Raw genomic sequence first — 19,253 nt, 5'->3', positions numbered from 1 at the left:
GCCTAAGTCACTACACGGTAACAATGTTGGTTGCTATGGTACCGGGACTGTCCAAATCTGATTGGCTGCTCGAGAGACTTGACGGAATCTGATTGGCTACAAACTCAGCTGAAGTTTGCTCTGTGGTCTACTGCTCCAGCAGTTACACTCTCTCGCCTCTAGATGGCGCCATGTAACACGCTAATATCATTGAAGCTGTAAACTTTCCGCTTAATTCTTCTGGATTGATCCTCGTTCACAAAGTTTATTACAAACATGACGACTTAATATGAGACAAAGTGGAATATAAAATCACTACAATAAAGAATTTCCCTTTACCGCTGTAAACAAAGGCAAAAGGGAACATTGCATCTTCCTTCACATTGGAGCTGTTAAAGTTTTTAGGTTGATATTTAATCATCATCAAAAATAAATACTTAGACAAAAGATAACTGTATACAGGGAGTTCTTTATTATTGAGACATAACCTTTTGTCGATGATGTACAAAAGCTATATTTTTTTCCACAGCAGTAGAGAACTAAGGAAACCATCAAAGTAATCAGAATAAAGGATAACTTCCATTATTGGTTCTAAATCTTAGACTCAATACACAAATATGATGCACTTCGATTGTGTTTATGTTTGTTTTATTCAGGATCATTTGCTCGCATCTCAGGTTCTGCTCCACTTTCCTCCACCACTTCTCGGGGGTGGTCTTCAGCAGGCTCAGGCTCAGTGATACTCGTCTCCATTGGTTCCTCAGCCTTTGCCTGGGAAACACTGGTGGCTCCGGATTCATGTTCAAGTACTTCAACCTGTCATTATTATAAGTTATGGTTAGGCCATGAATACACCATACTGACACAAGGGTAACATAACATATCAGTTGAGAATACAGACAAAAGCAGCAGTTATATACGAATACAAATTCTTACTTGTGTTGTTGCTTCGGTGGCGATCTCTAGACCTTCGTTACCTGCCTCTCCTTCCTCCATAGGCTCCTCCATTTCCTCCCTTCTGGCTATTGACTCAGAAGGTGCAGGTTCAGGAGGAGCTACTACAACTGGAGCTGGAGTTTCCACTTGCGTTATGGGCCTCACAAATTGCTGGGAGTGTATCTAAAGGATAAAATAGATACTAATTGCACTTTCCTGAGACATTTTATTAGTATTTTTTTTTTTTTTTTAATTTATACTGCATTTACAAGTCTGACCTCTCTTTCTTCCGGCACTTTCATGTGTTCAGGTTCATGCTGGGGTGGTTCTGGCTCTGGTATCCTGGTGTTAGCTTCCAAAATAGCCATGATGGATGATGGAATGTGGGCTTGCTATATACACACACAAAAAAATACAAAGCGAACAAATCTTACTACTAAAATAGAATACGGATCATAGCAGGACTTTGGTTGGCGATGTTTCTTTACCTGGTGTGGGGTGAAGGAGCGCACATGCTGTAGGAGAGGATCTCTCATCTCTGGACAGCGCTCGAACACGCTGGCTAGCTGAGCAGGAGGCAGCTGCAGCAGAACGGTGTAAGATTGTGGCTTGGTGCGCTGGCAGCACTTCACAAAACCTTCCCACACCTTGGGGTACTTCCACACCTATACACATCAACATCATAGACTAAAGTTTCATATGAAAATACAAATCATGATGGTAAAATGTAAGTGCTTGCATTGTCTCATTATTCCAGCAATATTAAAAAGCCATAAGGACATTAGTCTCAAAGCGAGCGACGCACCTGCTTGGGGATCAGGCGAGAGAGGATGTTCATGACGAAGCCGCCTAGGCGAGGGTACATTGTAAGCGATTGGATGACGGTTCGCATGAGCAGCATAGGAAGAGGACTCTGCTCCATTAGCTGCTGCATCACCACAGCCAGCACTTCTGATGTGTACACGTTCTTCTCACCGAAGCACAGGTTCGTAGCTACAGGTTCGATGGTTAGAGATGTAAAGAAAGTCATGAACGTGTACAGGTTATTTAAACAAGCGCAAACTACTGAGTACCGTACCCTGAAAACAAGGCTCGTCTAAAGCACTAACCTTTGATGATGGACTTCATGTCACACTTTGTGGAGTCGATGTTATGGAGAGCGATGAGGAGTTCACCGGGAGTCAGCGGAGACACGGAGGAACTTCCTTCACCTGAAGAGTACGCACAAGATTATTCTAAAGGTTTGGAGAAGATTTACACTATCGACAGCTATACGAGATCTCAAATTGCTTGTATGCATAAATGTTGGCACCTCTTTGAGCAACATTGCTTCTTGGTTAACATGAGCAATCGAAACTTATAAATGAAAAGTAAAATAAATGCAAGTCAGATATCAGTCACATTTAAATAATAATGTAAAAAAAAAAAAAAAAAAGACTGTAATGGATCCTTACTGTGTTGCGTGCCCAGCAGGCGATTGAAGACCTCCTTGACTACTATAGGGTTGAGCTTGATGAGTTTGGGTAAAGCCTGGATCACCTCTTTCTGTTAAATGCAGTTAAAGTGCTATTAAACGATGCACTCCTATAATCCATAACACATCAGTTACAGAGAGAGTAAAATGTATCCGTGGAAGAGGACAGACCTTTTCCAAGCCGTTGATGACCGGGATGAGGAAGCGCACATCTGGCACTCGTTTGTGATAGAGATCTCGTACTCGCTCCACCAGATCCGGAGACGGAGGGACTGCAAGCAAAACAGAAGATAGGATGCAAAGTAAGTCAATGGCTGCTAAAGTAAACAAAACGTTTGTGTCAAAGACATCCGAATGACATGATGTGCACCTTTATCAGTCAATATGTGCAGACAGCGAGTGACCAAAGTCTCTGCTCCCTTGGGACAGTTTTCAACAAGCAGCAGCAGATCAGGAGAGTTCATGCCCATTCCCCTGATCTGAAGATTAGAAGTAGTAAATTATCATTTGGTGCAAATGTACAAGTTTGTATCACACTGAGATGTTTGAGCAAAACGAGAGACACGACGAGAGTCTACATTGGAAAGTGATTTTAGTCTTACAGGCTGCTCGATGACGCGGAGCACGCTGCGCTTGATGTCGGCGATGGCTTCGGTGTAGACGGCGGCTAACTCGTGGACCAAGCGGTGATTGAGAGGAAGGAGGGAAAGGTAGAGGTACAAACACTGTCTCACCGTCTCCTCCGTCCAGGGAGCAGCCACCTCTGAGCACAAAAATGTTACAACATAGTTCCAATATTTCTGAATGACTACTAAAAACTAAGGCACCAAACCTCCATGTATTTTTTTTTTAAGTAACTAATAATCAAAGACGCTTTTTTCGAACCTGTGTCCTCTCCAACTCCGAACAGAAGCGACGGCGGGTTCGGGTGGACGAGCAGCTGCATGTAGTTCAGAGCAAACTTTTCGATGTAGTCTCGCAGGTGGTCCTTCTCATACATCCACTTGATGATGTTCAGAGCTGCTGAGCGGACCTTCGACAAACAGATGCAGATTTGTTACACGGACACTGCGGCGAGGAAAGGAACGGAAATGATAAGCGGAGGAGGAAAATGTACAAAGAAAACAGACTTTTTCTTTCTCGTGAGAGCTGAGATCCAGGAGAACGTGAAGGTACTGAAACTGTCTGGAAGGACGTTTCAGGATGAGATCTTTCAGAGTGGGCATGCCGAGGTAAACACGAGTCTGCAACCACAAACACACACACACTTTTTCATTTAACAATAACCTTTTCTTTATTTCTTTCAGCAAATTGAACGCTTAAATCCGATTGGTCGGAAGGAGCTGAGGTGAAATTCACTGGTTTTGTTTAATGCACTTATTCTAATCCAGTGTCATTCCTATAGTAACAACGTACACACGGAATTGTATGACAGATGTGAACCGCGAACAGATTTTCGATACAGTGCGGTTTTCTCTATGTAGCCTATAAACACTTGTTAAATAATACCGTGTGATGATAAAAGCATGAGCTTGTAATGAGAATGCTTGTAAAGACGTGTAGCTGTGTGCCTCACCTCGTCCTCACAGTAGCGCCGGATCACCTCCAGGGCTGATTCTGTGATCAGAGGAGCCTCAAGCACCAGCTTATTGAACAGCCTGAAATAAAAAAAAATTGAGATAAATACAACCAGCTTTGATTTAAATGGGCTGAATGGTGCACACACCAAAAATCCATGAGACATTATTATGTCAGTAAACAAATAACCTGTATGTAATCATCATGTTAATAAACGGAGACCACATGCACCCTTATGGTTTCTAATGATGCACACTGAAATCATCCGAATCGTTTGTGAGGTTTATGGAAATACAATATAGGTCGGATATCGTTTTTGTGATTGGCAGGTAGAAGTCAAGGCGATTCACCCGTCTCTCTGTTCAGGCCGCTCCTGTAGGCCCGAGAGCAGAGTGAACAAGCTGTGCTCATAGCTTTCCAGCGATCCGGACGGCAGCTGGCTCAGGTACTGGTTGTACTCCTGATAAAGAAGAGCGAACGCCAGGTCGATGCGGCTCCGGATATCCTCCAGGATGAAACGCAGCATGTCGTCCTTCATCGCACCCTTGAACTGCGTGATCAATCTTGCTAGCAGTTTCACGCGAACCTGGTAGACATCGGAATCGTCCATCAATCAATCGTCTGATCTAATATCTAATCTGTCAATCTATGCTTGATGTGTATAGAGTCTGTGTAAAAGTTGGGACTCGGAGATTGGTGCGTCTGCTTACGTGGGACATCCCGCTTCTTGCGATGGCCTTTTCCGATTGGAGGATGCGTCTGACGGCCATGCTGGTTAGCTTATCCAGTTGGGATTCGGACAGGGGCTGGACCACGTCGGCCAGCCGGAAGACTTTCTTTCGTCCGCTGCTCCCAGGAGCTCTGATCGCAAAAAAACAAAAAAAAAAAAAAAGAAGGAGAAATTAAAAATAAATAAATAATTAAAATAAGGAAGACATATTACAAGCTCTGTGTTTAAGTATAAGGTTTGTACTTTGGCTGTGTAGAAGGCAGAATGGGTTCTGGAAGTTTCTTGGCCTGAGGAGTCTCCTCTGTGGCTTCGGTCTTGTAGGCCCCCACTACAGAGATGGCCTGACCCAGAGACACCGCTGACACTTTCCGGATGATGATGGGATCTTTAGAACTGGTCTCGGCCACAGCAGACTCGGCCTCTCCTTCCTTCCCTTCTTCATCTCTGGCTTTGCACTGCTCCAGACCTGAAGGTTAGAGAGGGAGATGAGGGCATTTTGCAATTTGCAGATTGGATTAGTTTAAAGGTGGGGTCTCCGTTGTCGAACGGCAATGTTGACATTTGAAATCACCAAAACAAACACGCCCCTAACCCAAATGGGTCCCACCCCTGTATTGATAGCTCCGCCCACACATACATACGTAACCCAGGCAAACTAATGGAAAGAAATGTGTCTATCATAGCTGAAGGGAAGAACAATACGATTGTAGATACACAAACAAGCAAAAATGACACACAAGCATAATCATGTAAAGGACAAAGGCATATATTAGTTCTGTGTAACAAAACAAAACCAACGTTACTCACCTATCGAGAAGGAAAAAAGCACCTCGGCGTCTTAAGTAAAGTTGGTCACATATTCACAGATTGGAGTTTCCCGAGTCAATAACTCCTGAGCTAAACGCTGTTACTACACAAAACACGGTTGTAGCTGCGTCTCTACATTACTACGATAGAAAAGAGGTGTTATTTGTGTAGTAACAGTGTTTAGCTCAGGAGTTATTGACTCAGGGAAACTCCAATCTGTGAATATGTGACCAACTTCCTGCTCCTTCAGTTCTCTCCAGCGCTGGAAAGCTGATCCTATATTAACACGTCCTACTTCTTGCCTTATCGTAAACCTTTCTTCGCTTTCTCTTTGTTTTTATCCGCCATGTCAATGTTAAAACCACTTTCTGTTAATGTCACACATGCGCACTGAACACTCTCTCCGCCCATATTGACAAGACCCGCCCCTTTCTGCTCATTGGCTACACGTTTGTTTTGATTTTTGTTTAGTTTGTCGTCCCGACAGTTTTCTGAAGCATTTCTCAAACATCGGAGACCCCACTTTTAAGTGCAGATTATACTGTTAATAAGTGAGAGCTGTAAAGTGTGTATGTATGTATGTATGTATGTATGTATGGGTGCTTAAAACGTGTAGAAATATATGTATACAATAAAACAAAAAAATCTCCAGACCTGGGCCAAGTCCACTTGAGGTCATCTGTGTGGCCATGAGCCTGGCCAGATGTTTGATTTGGGAATCGGTGCCTGCTGACTCCACAGGTGTGTAAGTAGCTTGGAAGGAGGCTGGCATGTTGTCCGGCAGGTAAACCATGCTAATGAGCACCTGAAGCAGGAAATGTAATGACCTGATGAGTGTTCATACTTCACTATTTCCAAATCTGTGTACTTAAGTATCCCTGAGCAAAGTGTTTACCAGGTTGGCCACGTTCTCTGGCGAGAGCAGAGGCAGCAAGAACTCAGCGGTGAGATCTATAGCAGACTGCGTGCCTGTGGTGGCCAGAGGCTTGGGAGCAATGACGGGTGCCGGCTCCTCCTTATCGTCGTCATCCTCAGCGGGTTCTAATACAAGCAGAATGTTAGTTATTTTCGGGGTTAAGATGGCGCGCAAAAAGTCACGCTAGAAAGCTTTTATCAGTACAGCAATGCTATGAGGGTTTAAAGTGACACTGGACAGTATGTCTCTAGGCATACCTATTTTGATCCTCTTGCCCTCGCTGTAAGGCTCGTGCCGTGGTCTCTTGCGAACCTGTGCGGCAGCGGGCATGCAGCGGGCGATCTCGTTCTGGGCCATCCCCAGGTCTAGCAGGAGTGTGGAGATCTGGCTGTGGAAGTCCACGCTGCTCTGGTGACGCAGCACAGCCACCAGATGCAGCTTAAGGCTCTTACGTACGCTGCTCACCTGAGACTTGGCAAGAGTCGGAGGGAGGTTTGCTAGGAAAGGTGAGAACGGTATATATTTACAAAAGATATAGCAGGGTGCTTGGCGAGAAATATAGTTTAATAGTAATTGGTTGTAGACGTTGTAGAGATTGTTGTCTGTTTTTTCTGCAACAGTTTGTCAATAAATGAACTATTTTGAAATAATCTACTGCTTTGTGCGAGTAAACCTAACTGACCTAGGCCCCATACTTAGATCTAATCACTTACCGTGTAGAGTCTCGTAAGCTTGTATGACCTCGGACATGAACATGGGTCTCTGTCTGGCTAGCGTAGCCAGTGAGCCTAGAGCTGTGGTCAGGTTAATGCTGGAGATTGCCGGGTGAACCATGAACTTCAGGAGCTGCTCCAGAGCAGACTTTCCCTCTTCACACAGGACATCTGAGGAAAAAAAAAGAACATGAAACAATGAACTGGGGCATATTTTTCAGGTCTGTCCGTCTAGACAAACAATGAGAAGCCAAAAATAATCCACTAGTTGCTGTACTTCTATTTATCGCATTTTGAACAGATCAAGTTTTTTGACGGCTTAAAAATGATGTCATGTAAAAACTAGAAACCTATGTGATGATGTTATATGCCATCATCATCCAGTCCGGCTCCACCCACCGTAGCGAATATACGAATGATCCTTTGGAACTTTGTCCAGGCTGATGTCCCCTTCTTGCTTCTTGGGGACGTCCGAATCGGACGTGCGCGGTGACAGAGTGATGATGAGCGACTCTGTGAATTTGATGGCGTGCGTGCGAACGCCGTCGTTGTCGGAGTCGAGCAGAGCCAGAACGTCTCCCTTCATCTGGGTCACCATGTCCCAGCATCCCTCCTGCACGTCCGAGATGCTCTTTGTCCGCAGTAGCCACTGGTGACACAAGCCGGAATGTTCGGGTTACAATTAAAGACTCACTTTTATTTATTTATTACTTTTTTTTTAAGCATACTCCAGGGAAAATGATGCATACCTGCAGTGTCACTTTGTAGAGATGAGTGAGAGTCAGTATGGCCTTCTTCACAACGTTGACGCTCTCGTCTTTTAACATTATGTTTAAATTCCCCAACAGCTTCAGAAGCAGCTCGTTGTCTCTTTTACTGGATCAAAACAAGGAGGGAACAGGGAACACTAATAATAAGTATAACAGTAAGAACAAAAACCATGAAGAAAAGTGACAAGTCGAGCTTTTGAATCTTACCATGCTTCTTCGATGAAGCCAATAACAAATTTCCTCACTTCAATTGATTTATCGTTCTGAAACGCTAACATCTCCTGTTGACAAAATACAACAGAACAGTTTGAACTTAGTTGCCACAGAGGTCCTGACTGTATCTGAGTTTCAATCAAGAGACGGTAAGAATGCACTTACATCCAAGTAATTGTCAAGCAGTGAAGGATCCTTATTAATAATCAACTCTTGCACCTGTTACTCAAAGCAAATACACACGATGAGCCTGAGGACAAAACGTTCGATCATTCATTAACATCAATCATCAGTCTATTAGAAATCAGTTTACCTGCTTAAGAGCAGTGAGTTTATCATCGGTGGCCATTAAAGCAGCCTGGTTCAGAAGGTCCACGACCTAGGGTGCCAAAATAAATGTAACAATCAAATCACTTGGGCGATGAGGAGAAAAGCATGATATTAAACTCCAACCTGAATGACTTGCATAATAATATTCACAATTATAATTTTTCACTCAATCTTTAATCAAGTCCGAGATTTACACAAATCTTGGAATAAAGTATCGGCACCTTTTCGTTAGTGGTCATATCGATAGACGCATCCTCTGTCTCGGTGAAAAACTGGGATGCCATGCTGGAGCGCTGCTGCTTTTCTCCAGAGTTGGACTCCATCCTGAAACCCTGGACGTTCACAATTCGTTCTGTAAACAAAGACGACGTTTCTAAAGAGAGCATCACCAACAACCATCATACAGCTGAGCAGCTCATTTATATTCCATGGAAGAAATGCTTTAACTGGAAATTCTCCATACAATTGTTTACAAAGTAAACATTTACATTAACATTATACTTTGTACTGAAGTGGAATGTTTTCTGTGTTTAGTCAAAAAAGGCTTAGCTGGTAGTCGTGTATGATAACACCAGAGTGACATTTCCCACGTTGTACTGAAATGTTTGCAATAACTTTCGGCATGAACGACTTTACCCAAGTGCACATACAATCAAAAACAAGGTGCAGATTCTGTACATTCTGTGTTTATATTACAGAATGTACAAGAAACTGATACATCGTTTATACTTTTGTTGTATGGTTTGTTGGATAAATTAGGTGTACACGTAGCATTGCATTATATACAGGGCTGTCAAGTGTCACGCATTGAGAGTGACAGTCCCTCATTTGGGTCTTTTCTCACGCTCTCCCATGGGAAAAAAAACATTCATTAGAGAGGGTATTTTCGATGGCCGGTTCGAACAAAACCTCAACACGAAACAGCTTGTCTCTGGACGGGACATTGTCCTCAATCATGACCCTAAAAATGGCTGGACTTGAGCTGAACTGTTTTAAATGCAGGCAACAAACACTTACAATAAACAACACTAGTCATAATCAATCTCTCGCTCTCTCTCTCTCTCTCTCAAGCAAACACACACACACACACACACACACACACACATACATACAAACACACACATACAAACACACACACAAACACACACACACTAATGGAAATTGAACAAATAGGGTTGGAAATGTCACTCTTGCCTGTCTTCAAAACGTGAGAGCCCTGTTATATTTATGCATACACGTGTTCGACGTGTTCATTTCTCCTGAAGCTCCGCCCCTTTTGTCTATAAAATGACTGACAACACAGACAATCTCAACACAAGCAATAATTCAGGACCTGAAACCTCTTTTCCAAACGCGTTGTGTGTGTGTGTGTGTTTATTCATATTCTACACGTCTTCTATCAGTATTTCTACAAGCAAATAAATAAAATAACAGTTTATTGCACCTTAAAGCCGGTTGTCACAGCTAACGTTAGCTACCTTAGTAATGCTAATGCTGTGTTATTGTTTAGTTTTAAGAGTAAACCGCTATAACCACTAAATAGTCACGTTCCAGTTTAAGATAATGCAGTAAATCAAGTGTGTTAACTTACTGACGTTGCGTTTCTTTGTCCTAACGGGCAAGAATGATGTGAAATACTGCTTTAAATCAAACTAATACTAGAAAGGCGCCATCTTGAAATGACACGGAATCATTTTCGATGCGAGAGGGAAGACGCCGCACGCTCATGAGAGCACTTCCGGTTCTTTTTTTTTTTTTTTTTTTAATTAATTTAATTTAATTACATACAATTTTAACCAATTATCGCGGATTATAATGTTTTATTGCCAGTATAATTAAACACAAAAATAAAAAATGTTTATACATTTTTAACATTTAGGCCCATTTAACCCCTTCTGTTCGGGTCAAAATGGCCGTTTTGTTTTTCAAACCTAAACCTTGTTTCTGGCTCATTTTCTCAACTGCACATAAAAACACCACATTTACCTTTGTTGCAATTGCAGTTCCCACTTCGTATTTCTATTATATAAGTTAAGTTCAGGCCATTTTGACCTGAAATATGGTGAAATCTCTCAACACCAACTGTTAATAAATAAATAAATATTTGAATTCACTTTGTCAAAATTAGACACAATCTGCTGCCAGGAGCAAACTTTTTTCATTACTTTCTCCATTGCTCATGTTTTATCGGCTTTATCCAGGTTAGAGTTTCACTGGATCTGGAGCCAATTCTGATAACACCTGGGGCAGAAAATCCCTGTTCATTGCAACACACCACACACACACAGGACAATTTAGCATAGCCAATTCACCCCACAGAACATTTTTGGAGGTAGGACAAAACCAGAAAACCTACATTAACATAGAGAAGAACATGAAAAACTCTACCACCGATGTCTGTCGAGATTGGTCGTTAACAAATAATATTTTTTATGTACGAGCTACACACGTTAAGTTAATATGACGTACTCTAAACTTTGGTAAAGAGGACATGAAGTGTCTATTTGCTTATGAGTAGTTCTCGATTTCTAAAAGCATAACAAATGGGTCCCTGATATTTTGTCAACTTAAGTCTGAACCTTTCATTCCAAGACCCTCTGTAACTGGAAAAGAAGACAAAACTCAGGATGTTTTTGTTTCATATTATATTCTCAAATACAAAAAATGAGCTTTGATCAAACAACCAAAAAAACAAAACAAAACAAAAACAAACCCCAACATGCCGATACAGTTTTACAAACATGGTACAAGGTATAAAAACTTACAACCACATAGTGCTCACTAAATTGTAGATACAAGGAGAAAAAACATGAAACTAGTAAGACATGTAAGAATGGTATAAAATGTTATCCAGGTTGACATCACTGGTTAAGATTTTTTGTTTTTATTTAACTTCTGAAAAATTAGGGTCTTTAAATTTACTGGTATTTATTCATCGGTATTAGATATAATTGCATTCTGAAAGTTAAAGGTTTTGAAACACGGCTACCTGAAATCTAGTTCCCCTCTCAAAAAAATATTATTAGAAGACATAAAAATAAGCAATGCAGATTTCTGCCATACGAATTGAAATGATTTAAAAGTATATAGGCGCCCATTACGAAGCGTTCGAGCGTGAATCTGTGCGTGCAAGATCTGAAAGCAAACTACTTTACACGTTGCTACTTATCGATGCATCAATGTGTAAAACTGAAGCAGTTGGAGAGCAAAAGCAAATTTTTAGCACGTGGGGAGTCGTCTTGAGAGAAAAGGAAGACTGATGGTGAGGAGACTAATAAAAACAAAAAACAAAAAACAAAACAAAAAAAAAAAAAACACCGGGCTGTAAAACAGAGCTGATGGAATGATATGAAAGCACCACAGGGAAATATGGCTACTGCTGCGAGCCCTGGCCCTGCTGGTAGTTGCCATAATTTCCGTACTGGTTGTAGTACTGGTTCCATTGGCTCTGGTTCTGGTAATACTGCTGCCACTGCTGAGCGTACTGTAACAGACAAATGCATCGAACTTGATTAACACACAAAATGCACGCAATGATAAAGTTCTGTATATAGTGTGTTATGTTTGTTGCTTGTGACCACATTAATACAAATCTATTACAAACACAATAAAGGAGTCTGATGGAGCATATCTAATTATTATGACTACTAATAGTAACAGTTGCTGTAGCTGACCTGCTGGTACTGCTGGTTGTAGTTCTGCGGCTGCTGTTGCGGCTGCTGTGGCGGCTGCTGCTGCTGCTGTTGCTGGTGGTTGTATGTCTGGCCCGTGGCAGCAGGCGTCTGGCTATAACCCTGGTTGTAACTTGGGTACTGGCTGTAGTTTCCATAGTTGTATCCCTGGCTGTAGTTGCCTTGGCTGTAGCCTTGATTGTAGCTCTGAGGCTGTACAAAGATAACAGAAATCACATTTGGAGTTATTATAATAAAACACTGGATTATGCAATGCTGTGCAGTGACCATCTGGATATGAGAAAAAAAACAAAACAAAAAAAAACGGAATAAATCAGGGCAGTGTCAAAAAAAAAAAAAACACAACACTTAATATCCCTCTTCCTCTTCGGTTTATCTCGTTTACATAAAAAAAAAAAAATACACCTTTTGATCAATCAGGTGAGGAAAATGATTCAATGCTGTGGTAACACATTTGTTTAAACCATCAAACACCTAATACAGTTTAGAGAAGTGACTACAGATTACAGGAAAAATAAGAAAAAATCTCGGTCTGATACCTGGGACTGACTGTAGCTCCCACTGGATCCACTCCCTCCTTTATTGTAGGAGCTCTGGCGGTTGTGGTTGTAGCTGCTTCCTTGTTGTTGGTTGCGGCTGTAGCCTCCCCAGCCTCCTGAATCTCTGTAGTTGTTTCCCCAGCGATTCTGGTTGAACCCTCCACGGTTGTAGGCTACATTAGGAACAAAAGGAACACACAACACAAGTCTGCTCAAATGTGTCACATGGTCGGGCGTTTATTCACAGCCAAAAGTCAAAAAGGACCAAAAAGAAGAGAATTATTGGTATAATTCTATTGCTTTTAGACACTAAAAGACTTTATATTTCTTTCAGCACTGGCCAAACTGTTACTAATGTGCGTTTACAGGAAGACATTTATTTAACTGTCAGACATTCCAGGTTCATGGCAATCAGCAAACCTGTTGTTATTTACTGTGGGTGGGAAAAAAGCAAAAAAAAACAAAAAAAAACAACAAACTATAAACTGTCTAAATTTAGACCAGGTCCAATACCTCCACGGTAGCCACCTCCTCCAGAGCTTCCCCGGTTCTGGTACGAGCCTCGTGCACCCTGCGACGTGCCCGAATGCTCATAGCGCTGGAACCCACGGCCGCGGAAGCCTCCGGGTCGGTTATCGAAGCGCTTTTCAGCTGGCGGACCGGCCTTCCGGCCCTCCTCGTTGTACTGTTTGACGAGTGCGTCGACCTCCTCGCGCTGCTGCTCTATGAAGGTCACCTCGTCCAGGAACTCGCCGGCCTCTGGCAGCACGTAGTTGGCTAAGGATGGCAGAGGGCACGGAGTGAGGAAGAGAATGGCCGTGCCGTCGAGAAAATAAAGAGCATCGACATTAGCAACGTTCAGTAGTAGCCAAAAACTAAACATTATGTAAGGGAGCAGGGGAAATAGGGGAAGATAAGAGATAGAGGAGAAATGGATTAGGACAGTCAGAAAAACCTTGGACAAATATTGCCTTAGTCGACTAAGGCAAAACTTGTCCTGGATTAAGGGGGGAAACAACAAAAATATAGAAATTTAGACGAGAATGAAAAAAAAAAAGAAGACAGTTGCCAGAAAAAGAGTTTTAGGATACTAATTTAGGATAGGAATTCATTCCAGAAATTGTTTAGGTGTTGATCGAAGCCAATTAATAACAGGGTATCTGCAGGTGTCGGCACTGTCCAAACGTAACGAGACGAAGCGTTTTTCGGCAGGTTTTAAATGGTCCAAAAAGTGCAAGAGAATAAAATTCTTAAATAAAACATGTCAGCACTGACTAATCGAGGGGACTCTGTGGAGTGGTGAATGGAAAGATACACGCATCTAAATAGCAAGCGCTTACAGTGGCTTTACTGTCAGGAGTAAAACGTGACGGACGTCATGACAGCCGGGCTCTGACTGATCTCGTGTCTGTCTGCTATGCCGCATTACATAAAACAGCTTGCCGTCTAATGAGGATTACCTTACGTTCACACCAGCAAGCAATAAGGCGGATCAATTTGACGTGATATCCTAAAGAAATTTGAACTGAGACTTTCTCAATTCTCAATGCAAATTACGTCCAACGTAGTAAAACAGGATACAAACTTATACCTCTTGTTCTTTTCCGCTCAATACAATAAACGAGTAAACATTATGAGGTAAAGAGATTGGCAACTTGGCTAAATGTAAACTCTTGATCGGCAACAACCAACCGGATTTTGCAATGATAAAATTACACTTATGTCTGGACGCTGTATTTAGCTCCGTCGATCTTTCACGGGAACTACGTTAGCTGGTTTTCCACATTGTTTGTTAAACTGGTGCCTTGAGCAACATGATCTTTGCAGGAAGATCACTAAATATCCTCCATATCATCTTGGAGGAATATACTGATTGGTTTCTTCAAGCTGAAGTGACAAAGTAGTTGGAGCACCAAGTTAAATCAGAAAGTCGAATTAGTTAAAAAATGACTACAGTCGGAAAAAAGTCGTCTTATAAATCAGGGCCGTATGTAAACGGTTTTTATTTTAATAACCTGCCGATACTCTGGATATCTTCATATTCTGCATATTGATATGAAGTTGAACTGAAATGAAATGAGACTTGGGTCAAAAGGGCCAGATAGCAAGATGGTAAAGAAGTAGGTAGCTCTTTTATCTGGCAAAACAGAAAGGTGGCGAGGGGGTACGTCCAAATTTTGAATAAATAAATAAATAAATAAAAAGTAGAATTAAAAATAGAAAGAAAAAAATACAGCAAAAAGCAGATCTGGGTGTGTAGTTGAAGCTTTTTTTTTTTTTTTTTTTTTTTTTGGGGATATCCATGGCATTCCTACCTTTCATTTCTAACACAGCATGATCGGGTACATCCTTCCCTTCCTCATCAGTTCGCTTTAATGTTCGCTCTTTTAAATCCTCATCCGTGGGACAAATTACAATAGCCTTGCGTTGAAACCCTTCAAAAGGACGCATTTTTCGTCTCTGGGCTGATCCATATACATTTGTCTAGCAAATGGTGACAAGAAAAAAGTAGAAGCTTGTTCGTTATTGTTCAGTTGTTTGCTTTTGTTATGGCTTTGCGTTCCGTAGGAGGGGTTTGGGATTCCTGCAACAATGAAAGTGAGAGTTTTTTTTTTTTTTTTTGGTTTGTTTTCATGGCTAAAGTTTCTGTCCAGGAATGACTAACGGTTGCCTCTCACAACCCCGCAGTTCACTTACCTTGGAGACTGAAGAGAAGCAGAGTTTTGCCAAAACAGCATTTTTTTTGTAAGAAAAAAAAGGGGCCCAAAAACTGAATCTCTACATAACCTAGTGTTTATACTTCTTCTATAAGAAACCACATCATACTGAGCAAATGTAAGCCACGGAACGCTTACGATCTAAACAGTCCCGCTAAACCGAGTCATTTCCTGCGAGTTCTTTCTCTACAGAACAACCCGGTTGGCGTCTACACGTTTAAATTAGTCGTATATTTGCCGAGTCTTACCAAGTTATCAGTGTCTTCGCGTGATATCTTCCGTGTGTCCAAGAAAATGTGTTGGACTGCGAACTAAACTTTCTACAAATCATCCAAATTAACTTTTACTTTCATTTTTTTTTTTTAATTATATACTGGCAGCATGCAGGGAGGCTACTCTTTCCTGGGTCCCCTTACTTACCTATACTTACCCACATTTCAATGGTCCTGCTATGCCCAGTACAGACACACACATATCACCTACCTTCTAATACTTACGGTTTCCTTTAGGACCCAAAGATGGTCCATTTGAACCTAACCTACCTTAACATGACTTGTCAGATCCTGACCTGGAAACTTCAACACGGTTAGTTCCACTTACCTCGAGGTTCATTTTAAAAACTACATTCAACACTTCCAAGTAAATCTACTCAAACATCGAAAAGATTGGTTGCTGTTGTTTTTTTTTTTGTTTTTTTACGATTACGATTACCATAGCAACAGAAGGTGTTTTCTTACTCACCAGGCTGTGATTACTTGTTTTTCTTTTCAACATCTTACTAATGACATGGACTATGTGTACAGTGTGGCATGTCTTTGTAACAACACATACAGGCACAGGGAAAGAAAAAAAAAAAAAGTAGAACCCAAAAACATTCATAATCTGCTACAAATCTTTCCTGTTCTTATATTTAAGTAAAAAGCAAAACAAGTGAGAATATGGCATCAACGCAATGAGGCGTTACGTTATAAATGGGTCTGCATGGGTGCTTCTGTGCTATAGAGAGAGCAGAGGAGCGTTAATGAACATGTGCATCAGGAGCAGCTGTAGGGTGTGTGGGGGGGTTGGGAATGGTGCAAGAGGCGAAGACGGAGATGACGGTACCTGGTCCAGGATGTAGTTGCGTTTCTTGCGGGCGGCAATCTGGATGAGGCGATTGAGGCACTGCGTGGCCTGCGAGATGAGAACGTCCCAGCGTCCCGCGTAGTTCCTCTGGCGACGAAGTCCCATCACCTGGAAAGACAAGCAGATAAATAGTCAATTCAATTCAATTCAGTTTAATTGTATAGCGCTTTTAGCAGCTTTACAGTAGCATAGAAACAGAATAACATCTAACCCTAATGAGCAAGACTGAGGCGACGGTGACAAGGAAAATCTCCCTGAGATGATATGAGGAAGAAAAACCTCATCCTCATTTGGGTGACACTGGATAGTAAATAATGTAAAATGTAGTCAAGACATGTCCGTACCTTCATCTTGTCCATTATGGCATTGGTACCCAGAATATTAAACTTCTTTTCAGGGTTCTCCTTGGAGTGCTTATTGGCCCATGTGGTCTTTCCGCTGCCGGGAAGTCCGACCATCATTAGGATCTGAGGAGAGAATAATGTACTACAGTTTACAGCATTTACTAATGATCGTAAACACTGTCGCACTGTCTCTAATCTCCTAAACTCCTCACTCATGAGTTAAGAGTTTTTGCTAAGCACAGACGAACCTAAAAACGCTATTACACTGAGGCTCTGTTGATTTAAAACACTGAAATGAACAACGAGGATACCTCGCACTCTGCTTTGGTAGCCGGTCCGACAGTTCCTCTGCTTCTGTCTGGCAAAGCCAACTCCTGAATAAAGGTGTAGCCCTCAGGAGGGGAGAAATACGGCTCCTCCTTCTGTCCAAAGTTGAACTCTATGGCGCAGTTCTTCACCAGGATGTGTGGGAAGAGAGAACGACCAGCCAGCTCCTCACGGGAGATTTGGTAGCAAGGGCCGAGCCACTTGCCATTTTTGGAGAACGCCATCTCCACTTGCTCTCCGCTCTCGAAGTCCTGAAAAAAATAAACAAGACTTCGCAGTGAGCGAATGACCTTGAGCTGACCTCCTTTCTACTAAAATATATTTGAAATAAACACTCACAAGGTAGCAACCAATGACATCATTTTCACCAAACCTCTCTCCATAGTCCTCGAATTTACAGTTTGAGGACTTCTTGCCAGTTCCACCAAAGCCATAGGAGAAGGGATCCTCTCCTACAAGATGATTTTTTTTTTTAAATAAAAAAAAAAATTCCTATAGGTTATTCCTAAGTTCAAAGGAATAACCAATCATTTTAGGTAAAGGAGTCAATTGTAAACATTTAGCTGGAAACACGAAACCTGTGACTAATCATGCGTTGGAATAAAGCTTGGAATTTACAGACTCCTAAAGTCTGATCCCCAAAGCCTTGCTGCTATAGTGCTACTGAGATCAAGAGTCAACAAATCAAGAGTTTGTATGCTGTTCTAGCAGTTCAAGCTGCACAGTCAACATGTCAGGCAACTCAATAAAAGGACATAGATTCCTTATCAACTCACCAAGCTGGGTGCTACACGAGTCCAAAGACCAGCCGATTCTCACAACATGGGGATCAGGCTCGCTGGCTGGGAGGTGCTTTACAGCGATCTCCTCAGTGATCTAAATAGGGCAGAATTCCTTCATTGGTTAGGGCACACAAACAAATAAATAAAGAAATATCTTTAAAAACACATTCTTCCAATGTCCCTATTATTACCTTCATTTCATAGCATATACGTCCTTTGGAAACACCGTAAGTAGCTCGGGCACCTGCCCACAAATATGCAAAGCCCTCGATGGTAAGCGGGTAGCCACTGTACCGGTCTCGAGACACCTTGAAATGCAGGTCACAGTTATCTGTATAAAAAAATAAATAAATAAAAAGTCAGGCTGTGAGATAGTAGACCAGCAACAGCTATCGAAAGGAACAGACACTGTGCTTTTCCACTTTGTACTCACAGGTGTCTATAGCCACAAGGTTTTCATCAAAGTCTTCCTCCTCTTCCTCGGCTGGGGGCTGAGGTGACCGCCCTCTGCAGAACAATTAGAGAAACGTGTGTCCAGACAGGATAAAGAACAAATAAGAAAAGCAAAAAAATGTATACAGGGATGAGATGAACCTTCTTTCTTCACGATGCTCATAGTATCCGTATCCGCGGCCATCGTCGTAGGGTCTTTTGCGGCTCTGTGATGTCTGTTGGTCGTCATCTGTTTTAACCTGCGCCGCTCTGTCACCTTCTGAGGGTATCCAGTCATTTGCTGCCTCTTCCTGCTGTGGCATGTCCTCATCCTTCTTGGGCTCTTCTTGTGTTTCATAGGAAAACAAATGACACCCATTAATACAAAAAAAATTCCTTAATAACCCAATACAAACCAATGCAGCAGGAACTCTTGTAAGTATCATTTAGTGCTTAAACAAATCTACAACAAGAATTGACCATGGCTCAAAAGATTATTAAAAAAAACAACAAAAAAAAAAACAAGAATCTATATTTGGTATCTATTCAAGGTTAAGTCTCGATGTCGAGATCACTGGAGTGTGAAGTATATTCTTTTAGGACAAGTCTTACCTTTTACACTGGCAACCTGCTCCTGCTGCTCAGCCTGTTCTGTTTCTGGCTGTGTGACTTCTGGCTGTGTGACTTCTGGCTGTGTGACTTCTGGCTGTGTGACTTCTGGCTGCTCCTGAGCTTCCTCAATCTGCTCTGGTTTTGCATCCAGCTCCTCGTCCTCCTGCTTCACCTCAGGATCCTCTGAAACCTCGCTCTTAGCGGACCCTTCATTGCTCCAACCGGCTTCTTGACCTT

General features: G+C 42.0%; 2 protein-coding genes across 6 annotated transcripts in view; both read right to left on the bottom strand.

Annotated features, from left to right (window-relative positions):
• Window positions 1-428: 428 nt before the first annotated feature.
• On the bottom strand, window positions 429-10,164 carry sympk (symplekin). Of its 2 annotated transcripts, none has more exons than XM_060862994.1 (27): window positions 10,038-10,164; window positions 8,668-8,778; window positions 8,430-8,495; window positions 8,282-8,335; window positions 8,111-8,184; window positions 7,883-8,009; window positions 7,533-7,782; window positions 7,134-7,304; window positions 6,678-6,917; window positions 6,400-6,545; window positions 6,159-6,309; window positions 4,941-5,163; window positions 4,678-4,828; window positions 4,318-4,553; window positions 3,966-4,047; window positions 3,520-3,633; window positions 3,275-3,422; window positions 2,992-3,152; window positions 2,760-2,868; window positions 2,561-2,661; window positions 2,370-2,460; window positions 2,025-2,126; window positions 1,721-1,908; window positions 1,404-1,580; window positions 1,194-1,307; window positions 916-1,098; window positions 429-795 (listed from the first exon to the last, which is right to left on the bottom strand). In XM_060862994.1, the coding sequence occupies exons 2-27, from the start codon at window positions 8,767-8,769 to the stop codon at window positions 628-630; spliced, it is 3,729 nt and encodes a 1,242-aa protein (XP_060718977.1). In that variant the 5' UTR covers window positions 8,770-8,778; window positions 10,038-10,164; the 3' UTR covers window positions 429-627. The 2 variants fall into 2 exon arrangements, with proteins under 2 accessions (XP_060718977.1, XP_060718976.1); XM_060862993.1 differs by having other exon boundaries at window positions 8,668-8,798; window positions 10,038-10,163.
• A 912-nt stretch (window positions 10,165-11,076) lies between these two features.
• hnrnpul1l (heterogeneous nuclear ribonucleoprotein U-like 1 like) overlaps window positions 11,077-19,253 on the bottom strand; it is a 10,730-nt gene continuing 2,553 nt past the window's right edge. Inside the window, exons 3-17 of one of the 4 annotated variants that reach the window (XM_060863357.1) lie at window positions 19,129-19,253; window positions 19,017-19,083; window positions 18,567-18,750; window positions 18,406-18,479; window positions 18,164-18,303; window positions 17,967-18,066; window positions 17,530-17,642; window positions 17,175-17,441; window positions 16,864-16,986; window positions 16,499-16,627; window positions 14,993-15,161; window positions 13,191-13,454; window positions 12,678-12,850; window positions 12,121-12,330; window positions 11,077-11,930 (exon numbers count right to left, since the gene is read on the bottom strand). The exon at window positions 19,129-19,253 is cut by the window's right edge and continues 216 nt beyond it. In XM_060863357.1, coding sequence (XP_060719340.1) covers window positions 11,820-11,930; window positions 12,121-12,330; window positions 12,678-12,850; window positions 13,191-13,454; window positions 14,993-15,161; window positions 16,499-16,627; window positions 16,864-16,986; window positions 17,175-17,441; window positions 17,530-17,642; window positions 17,967-18,066; window positions 18,164-18,303; window positions 18,406-18,479; window positions 18,567-18,750; window positions 19,017-19,083; window positions 19,129-19,253 — 2,249 coding nt within the window. In that variant the 3' untranslated portion in view covers window positions 11,077-11,819. Of the gene's footprint in view, window positions 11,931-12,120; window positions 12,331-12,677; window positions 12,851-13,190; window positions 13,455-14,992; window positions 15,162-16,498; window positions 16,628-16,863; window positions 16,987-17,174; window positions 17,442-17,529; window positions 17,643-17,966; window positions 18,067-18,163; window positions 18,304-18,405; window positions 18,480-18,566; window positions 18,751-19,016 lie in introns of all 4 variants that reach the window. The other 3 variants (XM_060863358.1, XM_060863355.1, XM_060863356.1) reach the window with 3 other exon arrangements.

The sequence above is a fragment of the Tachysurus vachellii genome, chromosome 26 (assembly GCF_030014155.1).
Source record: "Tachysurus vachellii isolate PV-2020 chromosome 26, HZAU_Pvac_v1, whole genome shotgun sequence".
Classification (NCBI taxonomy): domain Eukaryota; kingdom Metazoa; phylum Chordata; class Actinopteri; order Siluriformes; family Bagridae; genus Tachysurus; species Tachysurus vachellii.
The sequence above is the reverse complement of the archived record's forward strand: the minus strand, read 5'-3'. Positions and strand labels throughout refer to the sequence as shown.